Raw genomic sequence first — 17361 nt, forward strand, 5'->3', positions numbered from 1 at the left:
TTTCACATTTTATGTACACATCGATGTAAGCTATCAATTCATGTTCACTGTGTTGTCTGTCGTGTTTTTCTCACAATAAAAATTTTTTTTTAAAAAAATCTAAAAAAAAAAGAAGTCATGTGTAAACAGATGGAAAAATTATACTGATGTTTTTTTTCTTTCTATTGTATCTACTTCTATTTGTTCTTATTTTAATAATTGTGTATTGCTATAGGGTCTACTATGCTGCTGTCCAGATGAACATTTTGTTCCTTCATGTTTTTAACATGTTGAATGACAATAAACTGAGCTGAACTGAATGACGAGAATACGCGAATAACAAGAGTCACAAGGACTGTCAAATGTTTGCCAGAGGACATTACAAAACAGTACTAGATATAGGCAAACATGCAGGCATGCCATACCTTCTACTGTGGACTGCACATCTGAGACATCCATTATTGAGTCAGTGTGGTTGTGTTAACAGTGAGTTGTGTGCAGCCTTGTTTCAAGTTTTGGTGAAGAGATAGGAGTGTTTAACAGGTGAGAAAAAAAAACTAATCTCAAGCCCTCACACACATAACTTAAGTGGCCCTCAGATGTTTGGCAGCCAGAAGGTGGTTCCACTATGATTCTAAAAATCAGATATTCAAGGGGAAAGATATTTCTGAGATCTGTCTGTAATCGAAGTTCCTTGCTGCACAAGGAAGTTGGCAATGAGATGAAGGAGGATTTTATCAAGTGTAGCCTCCTTGTAGACAAACAAGGAAGGTAAACTGGTTGTGCATTTCCCCAACTCTTATCACTGGAATGGTTGGCAACACCAGGGCTGATAAAAGACCTAGTAGAGAGCCTGTAGCACACAATTGCTCTGTGATCAATATAAGCACCGGTACTAACAACTGCAGTCATGTTTGCAGCACTGCTTGGATGTAATACGAGGGTTTAGGTTTAGAACTACATCCAGTAAGTGTGTACTACTTACCACTGGCAAATCATCAAAACTTATCAATAGGAACAGCTACAGTTTGCTATCAAATCATACCGTATGTTTAATGTTTGCTTTCTATTATTCCTTGCTCTCTAATCTCACAGTCTCCCTCAGCCCAACAACGCCTGTAGTTGTGGATGGGATTATAAATATAAGCAGTCAAGTTCAGTTGAGTTCCCTTATGCCTTACAAAATTTGCAGCAATGTCCAGTTTCCCAAATGTTATCACTATGAATGGCTGCACTCATATTTATTTATTTATTTATTTATTTATTTAAAGGTTTAAGGATCAGGGAAATTGCACATTAATAAAAACATTTAAACAAATGTAAACATGCCAGAATTAGCCGAAAGGCTATTTTGCATCTGTTGTCCCTGGACTGATGTTAAAAGTCACCCGTAAAAGAAAATAAAGAAAATAAAAAAATTTGGATTATCAACATACAAATAATACATTCAATGATTAAAAAGCTGAATAGTGGACCCTACTGCTAAGGGTGCATGTAAACAAATCACATGCACATTCAACAAAATGTGTGTGGAATATGAGACTCTAAACCTGGTCCTGTCAAATGTGGCACATGTGGCTCAACACGAGACTCTTTACTTCTGGCACACAGCTGTGTAGGGAATAGATAGCAAGTAGGTGTGTGGGTGGCAGGTTCATGTTAAGTTAGTAAATCACTGTAACATTTAATCCTGATGTGTCATTACTCTCTGTTATAAACTGCAGATAATAATAATAATAATAATAATAATCATAATAATCATAATCATAATCATAATAAACTTTTTATATAACACCTTTCAAAACAAATGTTTTTAAGTGCTGTACAACAAAGTGACAATAAAATGACAAACAAAACAATTAAATAAAATCAAATAAAATCAGGAAAAGCTTTCCAATAAAAATGAGTTTTAAGGCGTGATTTAAAACATAACACTGATGAAGTTGACCTATGTCCTCCGGCAGATCATTCCAGAGCCTTGGGCCCCGGACTGAGACTCCTTAGCCCCCCTTTGTCGTCATCCGGGCCCCAGGGACAGCTAAAAACCTTTATCTGAGGATTGCAGTGTGCGAGCAGAAGTGTGAAAAGATACAAGTTCTGTGATATATACAAGACTAAGACTGTTGAGTGCTTTAAAAGTAATCAACAAGATCTTAAAATCAATCCTAAAACGTATGGCTTGATGTGCTCACGTTTCTTAGTTAAAAGCCTGGCTGCAGTATTCTGCACCAACTGGAGCCTGTCCAAGGATTTCTGATGCTGTTCAAAGGGACAACGAGGAGTTTCTATTTGGTTATAAAAAAGTCTCACGTTAATGTGGATGAATCTACGCTGTCCACACTTGTTAATGGCTCCATTTTCGATATATATATCGTTTTGTCTCTATCGTTATTTTGTTATTATTAGTGGTGGCGGAAATGCTGGGCGAGCCGACCAGCGTTTCCTTTCGCAGCGAGTTATGAGAATAACGCCGCCGAATCGCTGTTTATGGCCGGAACTACGATGGTAACTGAACCTCTTTGAACCTCTGACTTTATTTCTTGATGAATGAAAACATGAGTCTGTCTTGCGCCGGTCAAAGAATTCTACGGTGCGCGCGGAGGCTCATAAATGTAGTGTGAAAACGCTTCGCTTCTCCAAAACTCCTCGTTGTCCCTTTAAAGGGACGACAAGGAGTTTCTATTTGGTTATAAAAAAGTCTCACGTTAATGTGGATGAATCTACACTACCCACACTTGTTAATGGCTCCATTTTCAATATATATATCGTTTTGTCTTTATCGTTATTTTGTTATTTTAATTAATGATGGAAATGCTGGGCGAGCCGACCAGTGTTTCCTTACTTTCGGTTTTGTGGACGCTGCCCGGCAGGTCATGGGAATAACGCCGTCGAATCGCCGTTTATGGTCGGAACTACGGCATTATCTGATCGTCTTCGAACCTCTGACTTTCATTCTTGATGAATGAAAACATTCTTGGCAAGACGTCGGTCTTGCGCCGCTCCAAGAATTTCACCGTGCGCGCGGAGGCTCATGGGAAATGTAGTATGAGAACACTTCACTTTCCAAAACTCCTCGTTGTCCCTTTAAGTCGCTATCAAACCAAGGTTTTCTAGTGGAGGGTTTGACGCTATCCACTAACGGCCCAGCAGATGACAGAATTTGTTTAGTGGGACCCAAATACAAGAACCTCAGTTTTGCTGTCATTAAGCTGAAGAAAAATGTGTGACATCCAGTCTTTGACAGCAGTGATACAGTCTAATAAAGCACTCAACTTTCCAGGGTCAGCAGAATTTACGGGCAGGTACAGCTGAGTATCGTTAGAATAAAAATGAAAAGACATACCATGTTTTTGTATGTGCCCCAGGGGAAGCATGTATAATAAAAAATAAAATTGGTCCCAAAACAGACCCCTGAGGCACGCCGTACTTCAGTGAGGTGAAGGAGGACATGTAATTATTTGCTGCGACACAGAACATTCTATTTGAAAACCACTTCAAAGCTGTACCTGGCACTCCCACCCAGTGCCTCAGATCACTGGCTCACCCAGAAGGCAATGTCTCATGACCTAAGCAAGGGTCATCCCAAGGTCAGACATGTTAGGGGCTTGCAGGGAAGTGAATTCATTTTAAGAACATGAAGACCACATGCCCCTCATCTACGCTTCTGCTTTTAGGAAGACACCTGGTGTGCTAGCCTCAGAGCATAACGTTTTGTCAGTTCATCCATGCAGTAACATCTGTGTATAGAAGGACTACACATAACAACTGAACATGATAACAAGATTAGATGGCTGTTCTTTAGAAAATACCTTTGCAGATCTAACCTGCTGTTATGCTACGAGACATGTAGACTAATGTAGATAGTGATAACTGATTTAACTGGAAACTGAGACAACCTGTCTGGTCTCTTCCTCATAGCAAACAGACCAGGTGCCATGTTAATGACATCGCCAAAGTGATGGTTACTGGTTGCATGAGTTCAAATAGAAATCAAATAGCTAAAACGCTCAACTATAGCATTAACAGATTTGATTTACTACCAAAGAACCCCCATTCATTCACTTCTATTTAAATCAGTTGGGACAGGTAAGTTATTCATAGTGGAACAATGGCCTCCTTCAATATGGCTGCCAGGGGATTCATTACATTACGCCCTCTATTCTACTCGCTTAAATAACAAGTCCTTTGTAAACTGTTGGGATGAGACGCATCTTTGTGACTCCAACTTTCAGGAGGTCTTTAGCCTGTTACAGAGACTCACACACTCACATACAGCTTACTCACAGCACCATCCACATGTAGTGGAACCTAATTCAAAAACTGCAATGTTCACAGTTAGTGTAACTGGAGCCACCCTGACCTTCATTGTGTGGCGTTACATGACAGAGTGACAGATTAACAATTAGGAAGGAATACAGACTGAACATATAGGTGAAGGTGCATGTGAATGTGCATTTGCATGATTTACTGTGGGTGTGTCAGTGTTCAGCAAGGTGTGGGTAGACATTTCCAGATTTCCTTTGTATTTCAAGCTATTTTTAGTTTGAGAGTGAAGAAGAAGGTTGAGATGGAAACATTATGAAATTAAAGTAGCACATCAAGTAAATTATCATTTGTCTGAGACAAAACACATGACATGACATGTGACGTGTGTGTATGTGCACACCTTCTTGTGTTGGACTTGGACTTCAGTTTTTCTAGTTCTACGCAGACTTGGCTTCTCCGATGCTTCTTAAGCCTTCTTTGTTCATTCAGGACTTCTCCTCAGCATATATCCAGATTCCCTGCAACTGACAAGAGGCACCTTAATTAAAAAATAAACTAACTAAGAAAAAAAAAAATTGTTTATTGCTATAGGGTCTACTATGCTGCTGTCCAGACGAACATTTTGTTCCTTCATGTTTTTAACATGTTGAATGACAATAAACTGAGCTGAACTGAATGACGAGAATACGCGAATAACAAGAGTAACAAGGACTGTCAAATGTTTGCCGGAGGACATTACAAAACAGTACTAGATATAGGCAAACATGCAGGCATGCCATACCTTCTACTGTGGACTGCACATCTGAGACTTCCATTATTGAGTCAATGTGGTTGTGTTAACAGTGAGTTGTGTGCAGCCGTGTTTCAAGTTTTGGTGAAGAGATAAGAAAGAGAAGAGAAAAAAAACTAATCTCAAGCCCTCACACATAATTAGAGGCACCTTAAGGCTATGTTGTAGCAGTCTTTGTTATGGGTCTTTTCTTGGAAGGGGGATATGATGGTATCAGGAGGAGGGATATGTGGTCAGACTGGGTCATGGTGTCATCCTGTATCCCTGATTGATGTAGACCTTGTGCAGTGTACAGTAGCCCTACAAAGGCAAAGTGCAGTATCTGCATTTTTTCAATTCTTTTTTTTTTTTGATTAATCAAAAGTGTGGCATATTTCCATAGTTAATGGGCTTTTTATTTTGCTGTCCATCCAAAAAAGCACTGTGAAACCAAGGCAAAGTGCAGTATCTACAAAGAGTAACTGTATTCCCTACATTCTATAATTTACTCTATGATTCCATTGGAGTAAAACCAAGGCAAAGTGTCACATCTGTAGCTAATACCAGGCCAAAGTGCAGTATCTGCACCAAAACCAAGGCAAAAGTGCAGTATCTGCCATAAAAGTGTCTAATTGGTCAGAAAGACAAACTACAAAATACATTTAATTCAGTCCACCTTTATCTAATCAATTATAGACTTGGTAGTTATTCATAATTTGATGCTTAAACCTGACAATGAAAAACACAAAAAGCTGTTTTTCTCAGTTTGGCATTTTTACAGATACTGCACTTTGCCTTTATAGGGCCCTAGTAGTGGGGAGTGTTCAGTTTAAGAAGTTGGACACCAAAAGAGAAAAAAAATACATTGCATGTACTGGATTTATGGCATCCTGTGTATCTGTTTGTCTTTGTGTCTAAATAAAGAAATAAAAAAATAAGAATCCAGCATTTCTGCATTCTACCTGCAGTTATGCGACATGATAATGTAGGGAGTGAAAAGGTCACAATTGGGCTACACTGTCGGTTGCATGTAGCAGCAGTATCACGCAGCGCAGGTACCATAGAGGCAATAGGCATGGTATTAAAATAGATTACTTATATTTAAGCATTAACAGGTCAAGCCCACTTTTAGGTATTCAGTGTTGTTACAAAACATAGCCTGGGAATCTGTAAATCAGTTATCACTATCTACATTAGTCTACATGTCTCGTAGCATAACAGCAGGTTAGATCTGCATTTATATATACTATAATTAATTAATTTATATATATTAAGGACATTTCTAGATCACCCACGTTAATAGCATCATCGTTGACCCCTTACAGATAAAAAAAACAAAAACAAAAAACAGTTCTATATCATCTACATTAATGTTTCAATCTCCATTTAATAAACAAATTATAAGTATAATGTGATATGACCAAGACACCTAAAAACAAAAACACAGCCGTTTTCATCAATTTACAAGGCTTAACACGGGACTCAATTGAAGTGTCTCTCTAGCACAATCTAGGCTACTTGCTGCGACCGCTGCGACGTGCTTTTTACTTTGAAAATATTGGCGCCAACTTGAGGCTGAAGACAAGTGACTGGTGGGATTAGTTTTTTCACCAAAACTTTTGCAACACCCATATTCCACCACCAGGAGGCGCTTCCATGCGTGTCGTTACTCTCTTATTCCAGCACTCTAGCAGCAAGTAGTGAAGATCGTTTTCTGTGCATGCACAGTGTCGTTATTTCCTCTTCGTCCCGGCAGATTAGGCACAGTTGGATGCACTGCTGCCACCCACTGGTGCAGTAGTGTAACCGCTCTCTACTTCAATGTGGTAGGCAGGATTTGTTTTAAAAACCAAAAAATTAACTTGTTTTGTTTTCAAAACAAATCCTGCCTACCCCAGCTTTTAACTCAGAAAGATTAAGTAGCTAAAATATGCTCTTCAATGTGCAATTAACTTAAAGATAGGTATAATGACTGAGTAAAGGAAACTAATTTTTACAAAGTCAGGAAAAATGTTATTTTACAGTGTAGAAAAATAGTAAGTGACAACCACAGAAAGCTTTATGACAAATGTTTTGAGCTTTAATTGGTTGATTTTAAGAGGTTACATAGTAGTAAACATACTGGTTATATGTGTGAAATTCGATGAAATCATCCACTCGAGCCACATTTGCATTTCACATCTCAACTTCATCCTCTCAGGCTTCCCTTAGAAAACAAAAAGCTCACAGCCTGCCATTTGAGCCTCCACAGCACAGTGGAGAGCAAGCTCACACATCCTCCTCCTCCTCCTGATCATCATTATCATCATGACCACCACAGCAGCGCAGCCTCCACTCCTCTTCATTCAGTCTGGAATACTTTAAATAGTCTTATTCTGGGGGTCAGGTCCCCCCCTGTTGTCAGGCTAACCGGTGAGAGTTCACATCTAGCACCACAGTAGCTTTGTTAGTAACTGGCTTGGTGAAAACAAAGTCCAACATTTGCTGCTCTCATGGTGCCTGAAAACATCTCCGAACCGTGATGAGTTTTTTTGTTTTGTTTTGTTTCTTTTTTGGTGGAGCTTTTCAGTCTTGTTATTTTAAGAATGTCGAACATGGAAGGAACTTAAAGTACATTATTTCTTCCTCGTTTAAATCAAGTAACACAAGTAGACTTCAAGTAGAATAGAGTATGGAGTATGGATATCTTACATCCCAGCCGGGTCATCTTGCAATGCCAAGCTGGGGGTGAATACATCTGAATGCCCGTGAAAACATGAGATACAAGTCAAAATGCTAACAAAGAGGTGCTACAATAACATAATAAATCAACCTAAATGTAGAAAACATTACAACAGAATCAAATGTTAGTGAACAGCATTTTCAAATTAAAGTAAGAGAAAGTGAAGGACACAGAAAAATACATGTCTGCATCCCCAATAGAAAATAGAATTAGTGCATCAATGTTACATTTCAATATTAGAGCATGTAGCAACATACGACAGCATGAAATAACTCACTTGTACTCTCTTATCTTTTTTCTTCACCATAGCACTGAAACACTCAGTGAACCATTTGCATCTGATCGCAAATCACACTGACACAAAGCTCAAAAAACAAAAAGAAAAACAGATGAAGAACACTTAATCAACGCTACATTTGTTGAGGCGTACAGGGATAGCTAGCGCAGATCTGAATGTGCGTACTGGTAGAAGTATTTATTGAATACTATCCATGAGTCTGACAGTGACAGAGCATCCAAAGCAACATAGTATCTAAACCATGTTAGATATATGTCTTTGGCTCTGTAGGGGCAGGCTGGGGCAGCACTGCTGTACCATTATTTTGGAGCAAACAGTTCAAGGAAAAGCCATATATCATAAAATCAGGTAAAGTAAATATTACTCCTGCCTTGTAATATTGTATTATATTGACATTTTTATTCTAATGTTTCTGATATATGGCTTTGGTTCCAGGGCAGCAGGGCTGCTGCTCTCCAATTTAATGATGCCACCTGCTGGTCTGACAGAGTGGTAGCAAACAGACCCACAGATGACCTGTTCCAGGTACAGCTGGAGGACTGGAAGTAAAAAAAAAAAGTGAAAAAAGGGACATTGAGTTCAGGCACGTGATTTGTGGGTCAGTTCAAAATATCTGTGAATGTGTACAAGAACCTTAAACCCCTTATAAGATTAACACCAGTGTCATGTAGAGATATAGCTTATTTACTATCATCTGTGTGTCATTTACTTTCTTGCAATCACTGTCGTGTCATTTTGAATTTCATATCCTCACACTGAAATCATGTTAAAGGCAAGAAGAGCCTGAATCGATTGGCACAACCAAAAAAAAAAACGGTATTATCCTTTAAACGTGAAGGCATTGGCCAGTTAGGATAAAGAAAGTGCTCATACATATTCAGCTCCTTTGTCAACCAGCATTTTCTAAGTTTGGAGACTCTGAAGCCTCAGTGTTAAGGTCATGATACTTTTGTGTAATACCACCTTAGACAAGGCTTAACATACTCAAGAAAGTGACAAAGTACACACCATTGTGACACTCAAAATGCTCTCAATACATTGATTGTTGACCCTGTATCGTGGTAGAGGATGGAGGTGTTCAGAAGGAGTAATAGTGTGCACACACAAGACAACAGAGGAGGGAGACTGGAAGGTTAATAGGAGTAAAGTACCAGTTAAGATTAGAAAGAGTCACTGAAGGGAGGTGCCACCTTATCTACCACACCCAGGTCAAATCTTGAGAAAACGACAGGGTGAGTCAGACGCCATCAGATCAAACATCAACCCAAGCTTAACGAGAACAGAACCAGATCTGACTCATCCCTCCTTCCTTAGACTTTTCTTTTTGAAATCCTGTGCTGATTCTCCGCTGCATTGGTTTCTTCCTCCTTTTTGTACCAGGCTACAACAGGTCTGGGAGGTGGCTGTAGACCGAGTCCAGCAGCGTCTGGCTGGCCTCCTGACTCTTGACCCCTGCTATCTCAAAAAGCCGATCCAGCTTGTCCTCAGCAGCCGGGATCTCCTCGATGACGTGCAGCTCTTCGGGGTTCAGGATGTGCAGCATGTCGTCGAAGATGGGCTGCAGGTCGCATGGGTCCAGACGCACCTGCCGCAGCACAGTGTCTTTCTTCTCTGGAGGGGAAACATGAGCGGAGGAGCTGTTATTGCAATTATCTAGAAGCTTCTCCTGTCAACCATTAATGTTTCATCCCCCTATAGCCAGTGAACATAGTGGTGCATTTAGTTGATAAAGAGCCTGATGCTTTCTATAAGGAAAGTGAATACAGGACTGACAGGCTATTTTGAATTAGCTTTGAAACAGCTTAGTTCATTGTATAATTTTGAATAACTTTTTCAAATTTTTGGAGAGTAACAGAATTTGTACAATATTGTTGTGTAGCTTAGGAAATGCAAGTATTAGTGCTCATATACACAACAAAGGTTCTAAAAGACAACAGCAATACATCTCAGTTTCAGGCTTTGTGAGAAATGTGATGAGAAACTGAATCGATGAATCTCAAATTCCAATGCCAGGGTAATACCCAGACGGACCACATGAGGGCAGCAAACACTCACACATCCAGGTTTGCACTGAGTGCACTGTTGTCACATCATTTTCAATGAGCAGTACACACATTACTAAGAGTCTGGATAACTTGCCAAGTCTGCAAACAATGTGAAACTGCTGATACTCAGCATCCACACAAGGCACTGGCAACAAACTGGCCTCTCTGCTCTGAGAATAATGATGTGTCTGGCTACTAGAAATGGCCCTGTCAGATAAAAATGTGGGACATGTTGGAGTGAGTCTCTGGTGGCTGATAAAGAATTCTTTTTAAAGTTACTTTGGGTATTATAAAAAAACCTATTAATAGAATCTCTTTTATCTACATTAAACAGGCCTTGGATTTCACAACTGATGCTTCATAAAAAACAGCATCAGGTAACAGGTCACTCGCTATGCTGAACGCTTCCTTGACACCTGCGGCATTTAAAACACAGTTGTTGCTACTGACAAGAAGAAAGAAAAGCTACAGCTGCGTTACACAAGGCTTTAATGTGAAATTACAAGACTGACCCGGCAGTAAAATAACTGGTGCAGAAACGTTGTTGTGATTTTACTCAGTGAGACTCTACTGTGGTACTAACATGATGGAGCTAACATTTTCCATTCATGTGACAAGTGATGTGCATCTTAATCAATTCTTCAATATTAAACTGTCTGTATTTCAGCCAGTTGTTTCTGTCACTTTGGTACAGCATCATATAAAAACTACAACATGAAATTTATAATGTATGATATGTTGCACATAAGTCCTTAAATTGTCTTTTATTGTTACAAATGCTGATGTTTGTGTTTTGTAATCTTAAGAATATACTGTAAGTATAATTAAATAAGCAATTTGCAGACTGGTTTTAGCAATCAGTTTGGGCTAATCCAAAACCAAAAAATTATGAATTTATCTTATTGCTCTGTTGGTTTTTGTGATTTACATTTGGAATATGCTCTTTTTGCTGTTGTTGATAGAATTTCCTCCAGTAAGACAAGATTCAGGGCAGCTTACCTATAACCACTTCCACTATACAAAAACTGGCCTTTTTTGCATTTATTTGTGTGGGTTGCACAAGAATTATCTGGAGGTGTTACTAGTTAAAGTTAAAGGGATAGTTCAACATTTTGGCAAATTTGTCTATTGCCATAATCCCTATTGCCATAGGAGTAAGTTCATTACCTTTAATTATCAGTGCATGTTGTTTTGAGATCTGTGGGGTAGAAACTATTATCAAACTCATCAAATGTACAATCCAACAACTCCAAAATGCTCTGGTGGACAAGTTGTGACTTGCATATTCACCACGCTATGAGATAATAATGGAACATTACGAGACAGAGTTGTTTTTAAGGCAAATGCGTAGCCGGAACTACATTCCAGACACGACTACTGGGTGGAGTGATTTTAAAAGTGCAAGTAGTTCCGAGTATTTGCTTCAAGTGTTGTAATGTTACATAATTATAAGCTACATGATTATCTCATAGTGTGGTGAATGTGCAGGTCACAACTTCTCCACAAGAGCGTTTGAGTTGTTGGATTGTGTATTTGATGAGTGTGATGAGGGACAGGGGACCTGTACCATTCACCTCCATTGTGTTCACTGAGCAGCTCACGTCTCTGCCCTGCCGATCCCAAAACAACATGCACCGATAATTAAAGGTAATGAACCTACTGCTATGACTATAGGGATTATGGCAATAGGCAAATTTGCCAAAATGTTGAACTATCCCTTTAAGGTGGATCCGATCGCTGCAGCTTCATACTCCTGCTACGATACATCGATTTGTTTAAGCTTGTAACTTTTTCTGCTTAAATTGAAAGTGAAATGTCTGCGATGAAGTGGCTGAAAGTGAAGGTGGGGGCGGCTGTCTCACCTTTGGTAATGAAGGAGCCATTCCTGCTGAGGGCGGAGTCCTTGCTGGAGGTGGAGTCACAGCGCAGCAGAGGCTCTGATTCGTCGGGGAAGAAGCCCTTGGTGCGGTCCACCGGCGACTGCTCCACGCCGATGCCACTGGCCCCGCCCACGCTGCCGCCGCTGCTGCTCCCGCCGCTGCTGTTGCCGCTGCTGCTGCCGCCGCCGACACTGCTGGGAGACTCCAGCGCCTTGTGGATGGGACTGAGGCTTTGGCTTACATTCACTGAGGTCATCAGCTGGTTGATGTCAAACTGTGGGGGGAGATGGAGAGAGGAAGAGGAGGGGGCAAGATGGGAGGAAAACATGAGTGTTGAAACAAACCAGGGCTCAAACACAGACACAGTACTGTATCTCCCTGACACCTCTACTCTTTCAACTCCTCCCTCCTCATTCTTTCTTACCATGTTTGTATCCTCCTCCTTCTACTCATTTATTTCTGTTCTGTCATAATATTTATTTTATAATTCACGAACTCAAAAGATGAGTTACCTGTCTTAGGGCAGGCTGGGGTGCAGCAGAGATACAGCAGATGTTTCTATGGTCAATCTAGTTTATTAAAATGAAATGAAATTAAAATATGAACTCTCTATAGATTTGACTCTGATTTTATTGAAAGTTTTAGAACGGTGGAGCAGAGCCGCGAGCTGCTCAGAGCTACGCTATGGAGACTAATGGGATTTCTTGGTTTCCCTCATCAAACTCATCAAATACACAATCCAACAACTCCAAAACGCTCTGGTGGACAAGTTGTGACCTGCACATTCACCACGCTATGAGATAATAACAGAATGTTACCAGAGTTGTTTTCAACGTGCTTGCTGAAAAACATGACATGCTTTGCATGAATTTCCCTCTAAAACAACTCTGTCTGGTAACGTTCTGTTATTATCTCATAGCGTGGTGAATGTGCAGCTCACAACTTGTCCACCAGAGCGTTTTGGAGTTGTTGGATTGTGTATTTGATGAGGGAAACCAAGAAATCCCATGAGCCTCCGTAGCGTAGCTTTAAGCAGCTCACGGCTCTGCTCCGCCGTTGTAAAAATAGCTTGCACCGACAAATAAAGGTAACGAACCTACTGCTATGACTATAGGGATTATGGCAATGGGCCAATTTGCCAAAATGTTGAACTATCCCTTTAAGCCAAAACTATGATGTGTGATGTCATCATAACCTTCACCTTTGACACCAAAAATCTGAGTTTCTCTTTAGGTCCTAACAGATGTTTTTGTGCTAAATTCCCTCCAGACGTTACTGAAATATGGAGTGGTTGAACACATCTCTGTTATTTTCACCATTCCTTCCTTCATCTGTTCGTCCTCTCATTAACTTTCATCTGCTTTTCTCTCTCTGCCCCATTTGGTCTCAGTTACTCCCCTGCTCTCTTCATCCTCCTGTCTCTTCTCTCTTTCTATCGCTGCTCCCATCATCCCCCTCCCCCTCCCCCTCCCCCTTCCCTTCCTCTCTCTCTCTCTCTCTCTCTTTGGTGTGGTAATGAACCTGTGGTTTGAACCAGTAGCGACTGGTTTGGCGATGAGATCATGAGAGCATGTCTTGTTTTTCTCAGCGTGAACCCACTCGGGCCTAAAGGTCGCAGCAGCACAGAGGTCACTTCATTCAGCACACTCAGTGGAAAGGAAAAAAAACAGAGCTGAGGGACAAACTGGACCCAACCAAAAACAAACAAACAAAACCATGGAAATGTAACTGGGCCAAAGACTTTTTGCTTTTTTTAAAAAAGAAAATCCATTTTCATGCAGCGGGGGTTTCAATTTGTTCTGATGGGTTTCTATTCAGTTCTGTATTGGCCTGATTGCGCCAACAGGACGTGACACACAAACCCCCCGACGCTCTTCTCCTTCTCCTGTGTTTTTCTTTCTCCCCTTGCTAACATCTGGGTCACTGGGCTGCAGCGTGACACCACTTGCGTGACTCTGACGGAACAAACACGCACTGTCTCGCTCACAAAGGCGCGCACACATACTACATGCACCGCAGCGCGCCGTGGACACATGTGCAAGACTGTGACAACGACACACCGCCTTTCACACAGCAGCAGCAGATGCACCTGGAACCTTTTCTTTTTTTTTTTTAAGAGCAGATGCACAACAAAATAAAACACAGACCCATGAGGGGTGACAAATTTAGCAGCCTCGGGGGAACAGGATGTCAACACATATGTGTGACACACACACACACCCAACAGAATTACACAACCTGACCTGATATCCAACTTAGAGGTACAGATGTTAACTCTGACTTCACAGTGTCATAAAGTTTCTTTTATTAGCTGCACTGGTTAACTTGTATTTATCTCTGTTTGGTTCATCAAGGAAGTGTTACATTATTGCCAGGCAATAACAGTGTACGAGTGGGTATTTTTTGAATATTGCTACAACTTGTCATTGACTTCTTTCATAGTGCTGGATCACTTTGGCTGTTAGACTTATGGAAAAAAGTTTTTTGAACACACAAGTTAAAAAAAAACTGTGATGAAGGACTCACCTCCACGTCAGGCTCCATAAATCCTGACGAAAAAATTCAAGAAAACTGCTGAGAGAGGGAATTATATATTTATTTTATCGCTGCTTTTATCAAATTAGAGTTCAGCCAGTTCCAGGACCTTTAATACCTTCATCCACACCCACCAGTCACTGCTCCATACAAAACCTGAAGGATTTATTCGCCGCATAGCGCACTCGGCTCAGCTGGGAGCTTCCTCCAGTATAGACTGGAGTGCTCGGCTCCAGAGCGCATGTGTTGCACAGTCACTGTTTTCACTTGCTTCTGAACTGCAAAGTTTTCTTTTAATGATATTCACTTTTTGAGTTTGGTCAGAATTAAATACCCATGGAGAGCAGTGGCCATGAAGAAGAGGCCTAATGGCCTGTGAACAGCTTGAAAGGGAGAAATAATAATTAAAAAAAAACACACACATAATCAGAGTACTGGTCTTTCTATTTTTTTTTATGTTAGTTAGAATTTGAAGCTTTCTTACAGAAATGCTCAGAGGTCAGGTTGATTAACCTCTGTCTTTATACTCCCTGTAGTCGCTGATTTCTCATAAAAGGAAGATATTCATATTCATATTCAAGCTTTAGAAGTTCTCCACTTTTTACATTTTTATGGTCAAAGTACCTCCATCTGTTCTGCAGGTTAATAACCTTTGACGTGTGTTAGGTCTCTTGTCATTAAATGGGCAGTGGATTATGCATTAGGCTGAGGCTGGGTAGCTCCACTAAATGACACTGTAGTGACAAACATTAGCTTGAAGTTTTATTCATTAACATGAAGTTCTCAAATTTGTTAACTTTAAGACAAACTTGACCTATCTTAAAATTCCTACGGTGGATAGGTAAGCCTCTAATATCACCTTTTTCAACAAATTGTAGACAAGTTTAGACAGATCATAGTAAGTTAATATATTTTTTAATCAATTACACAAAGAGCCTGTTAACTGTTAAGGCCCCAGGGTCCCTCCCACCGCTGACACAGCTGTTATTTTTATTTATATTATTATTAATTTTCCCCAAGAGTATTGCTGTTCCCAGGTTAGTGTGCGTGTGTGTGTGTGTGTATGAATGAGAGAGAGAGAGGATCAGGCTGAATTGCTGACGACTCCTGTCAGCACAACACAAGAGCCTGCTGGGGACAGGGGCTTACACACACACACACAGTCAGACAGTGGGCACGCAGCCTAACACTCATATGTACACACACATACAGACTGAGGCAGCCTGGCTCACTGGCAGAGCTGGCAGATTGGAGCAGCATGAAGGACACAGGGGACACAGACACACACTGGGGCTACTTTGAGTAATTAGATCAAAAATGTTACAGCAAAGAGTCTCACTCAGCTGTAATGACTCCCTCAACAGACCGGCTATTAAATAAGATGCAACCCGGCCCAGTCCCACTGTCACAAACCCTATGACATCATGGTCCATCCTTTACCTTTACTTCATCTGTGACATTTAAAGTCACTGTGAGACAGATAGGTCTGCTCCTGCTGGTGTTATGGCACGCTTAGTGTCAGATACACTCACAAACACATGCACATAATCTCTCTGAATCACCTTTTAAAAGAAACAGTGCTGTTTCTGGGAAATGTCTGTCCTTTTCCCCACAAAGTAATGGATGTGGTTTAGTTTTATTATCTTATGGGGCTTGTTATGGAAGCGACTGAAAGGCGTCTAATGGGACCCCAATCGTAAACACCCAGTTAAGGCAGAAATTGCATTTGATTGTGCATCACTGTGGCACGAAGGGAAACATGGCTACTGTAGAGATGTCAGCCCCTCTCACTCTCTCTTTGTATGTTGTGTGTAATTGTATAATGCACAACAATGTTTTCAGATTGGAACCCATGGGATTAAAAAAAAAAAAACGGTCTCAAAGTCGTCTACAGATAAGCCGTAAACAGATGATAATCTACAAACCTCACAGAACGGTGGCTCCAAACCGTTTCAAACTCATGGCCCACTTGGAAATCTCAAAGATGTTGCTGGCTCACCTTCGCGTGCCTGAGTCTGGCTCCAAGAGCAAATCAGTCCCCGTAGACTCCTATCTTAAAATACTTTACAGCAGAAATAAACGTTTACAGCTTGGTACAAAAAAAAGGATTTTGGTCTCTACAGCTAATTTTTCATTAAGGCTTAAAGTTCTGTGTAATTGAGGTCATGCTGCTTTGAGAGACAGGTGGGTGAACGAGCAGAGTCTCTTAACCCATTTTGCATCAGCCACAAGTTTGGTGGAGTGAGGAACTGGCAAGATGGCAACGTTGGACAGGGCCGACTTTGAGCTTTAACTGCTCTTCAGGAGCTTTTCAATGGTTGAGTGGTTAGAGCATGGCCCATGTGGACATACTGTAGTCTGGCCCGCCCCAGAGCAGTTGATTGTCGGATCGTCTCCCAAAAGAGAGGATCTTTACTGCACGTCATTCCCCCAGTCACCCTCCCTACTCCCACACTGTCCTTCATAAAAAGGTGAAAAATGCCCCAAAATAACTACTTGGCTCTTCAGAAACCTGTCATGGTGGTTGCTTCTATCCACGCTAGTGTGTTAGGAAATCTGGTTTTGCATGACACTCGCAACGGACAACATCACAGTACTGTATATGAATAGGCCTAGTCCTCTGGACCAAGCTTAGGGTTCAAAGACTTCTTTTAAGTTTGGGAAGTCCATTGTTAGTCAAGGTTAAACCCATTTGACATTTGCACAAATTACTCCAACAACAGAAAATCTGTTTTCTCTCAGTTCAGTCCATGCTGAAAAAAAGCTCCAGCAGCCTTTGACCTGTGAGGCAGTTTACAGACGATGCTTTGTCAACATTTATGATTCGCTTTCTTCCTCTTCCAAATAACTTTGGCTGACCACGGGCG

The 17361-nt window shown here is 40.8% G+C and overlaps 1 protein-coding gene across 1 annotated transcript in view; it reads right to left on the reverse strand.

The window, feature by feature from the left end:
- Positions 1 to 7072: 7072 nt before the first annotated feature.
- tnfrsf21 (tumor necrosis factor receptor superfamily, member 21) overlaps positions 7073 to 17361 on the reverse strand; it is a 49587-nt gene continuing 39298 nt past the window's right edge. The window contains exons 5-6 of the mRNA XM_085770457.1: positions 11942 to 12233; positions 7073 to 9645 (exon numbers count right to left, since the gene is read on the reverse strand). Of these exons, the coding sequence (XP_085626583.1) occupies positions 9416 to 9645; positions 11942 to 12233 (522 nt within the window). The 3' untranslated portion in view covers positions 7073 to 9415. The remainder of the gene's footprint in view (positions 9646 to 11941; positions 12234 to 17361) is intronic.

Source organism: Trachurus japonicus, chromosome 24, assembly GCF_045865225.1.
Source record: "Trachurus japonicus isolate A0001 chromosome 24, Traja_1.0".
NCBI classification, from domain to species: domain Eukaryota; kingdom Metazoa; phylum Chordata; class Actinopteri; order Carangiformes; family Carangidae; genus Trachurus; species Trachurus japonicus.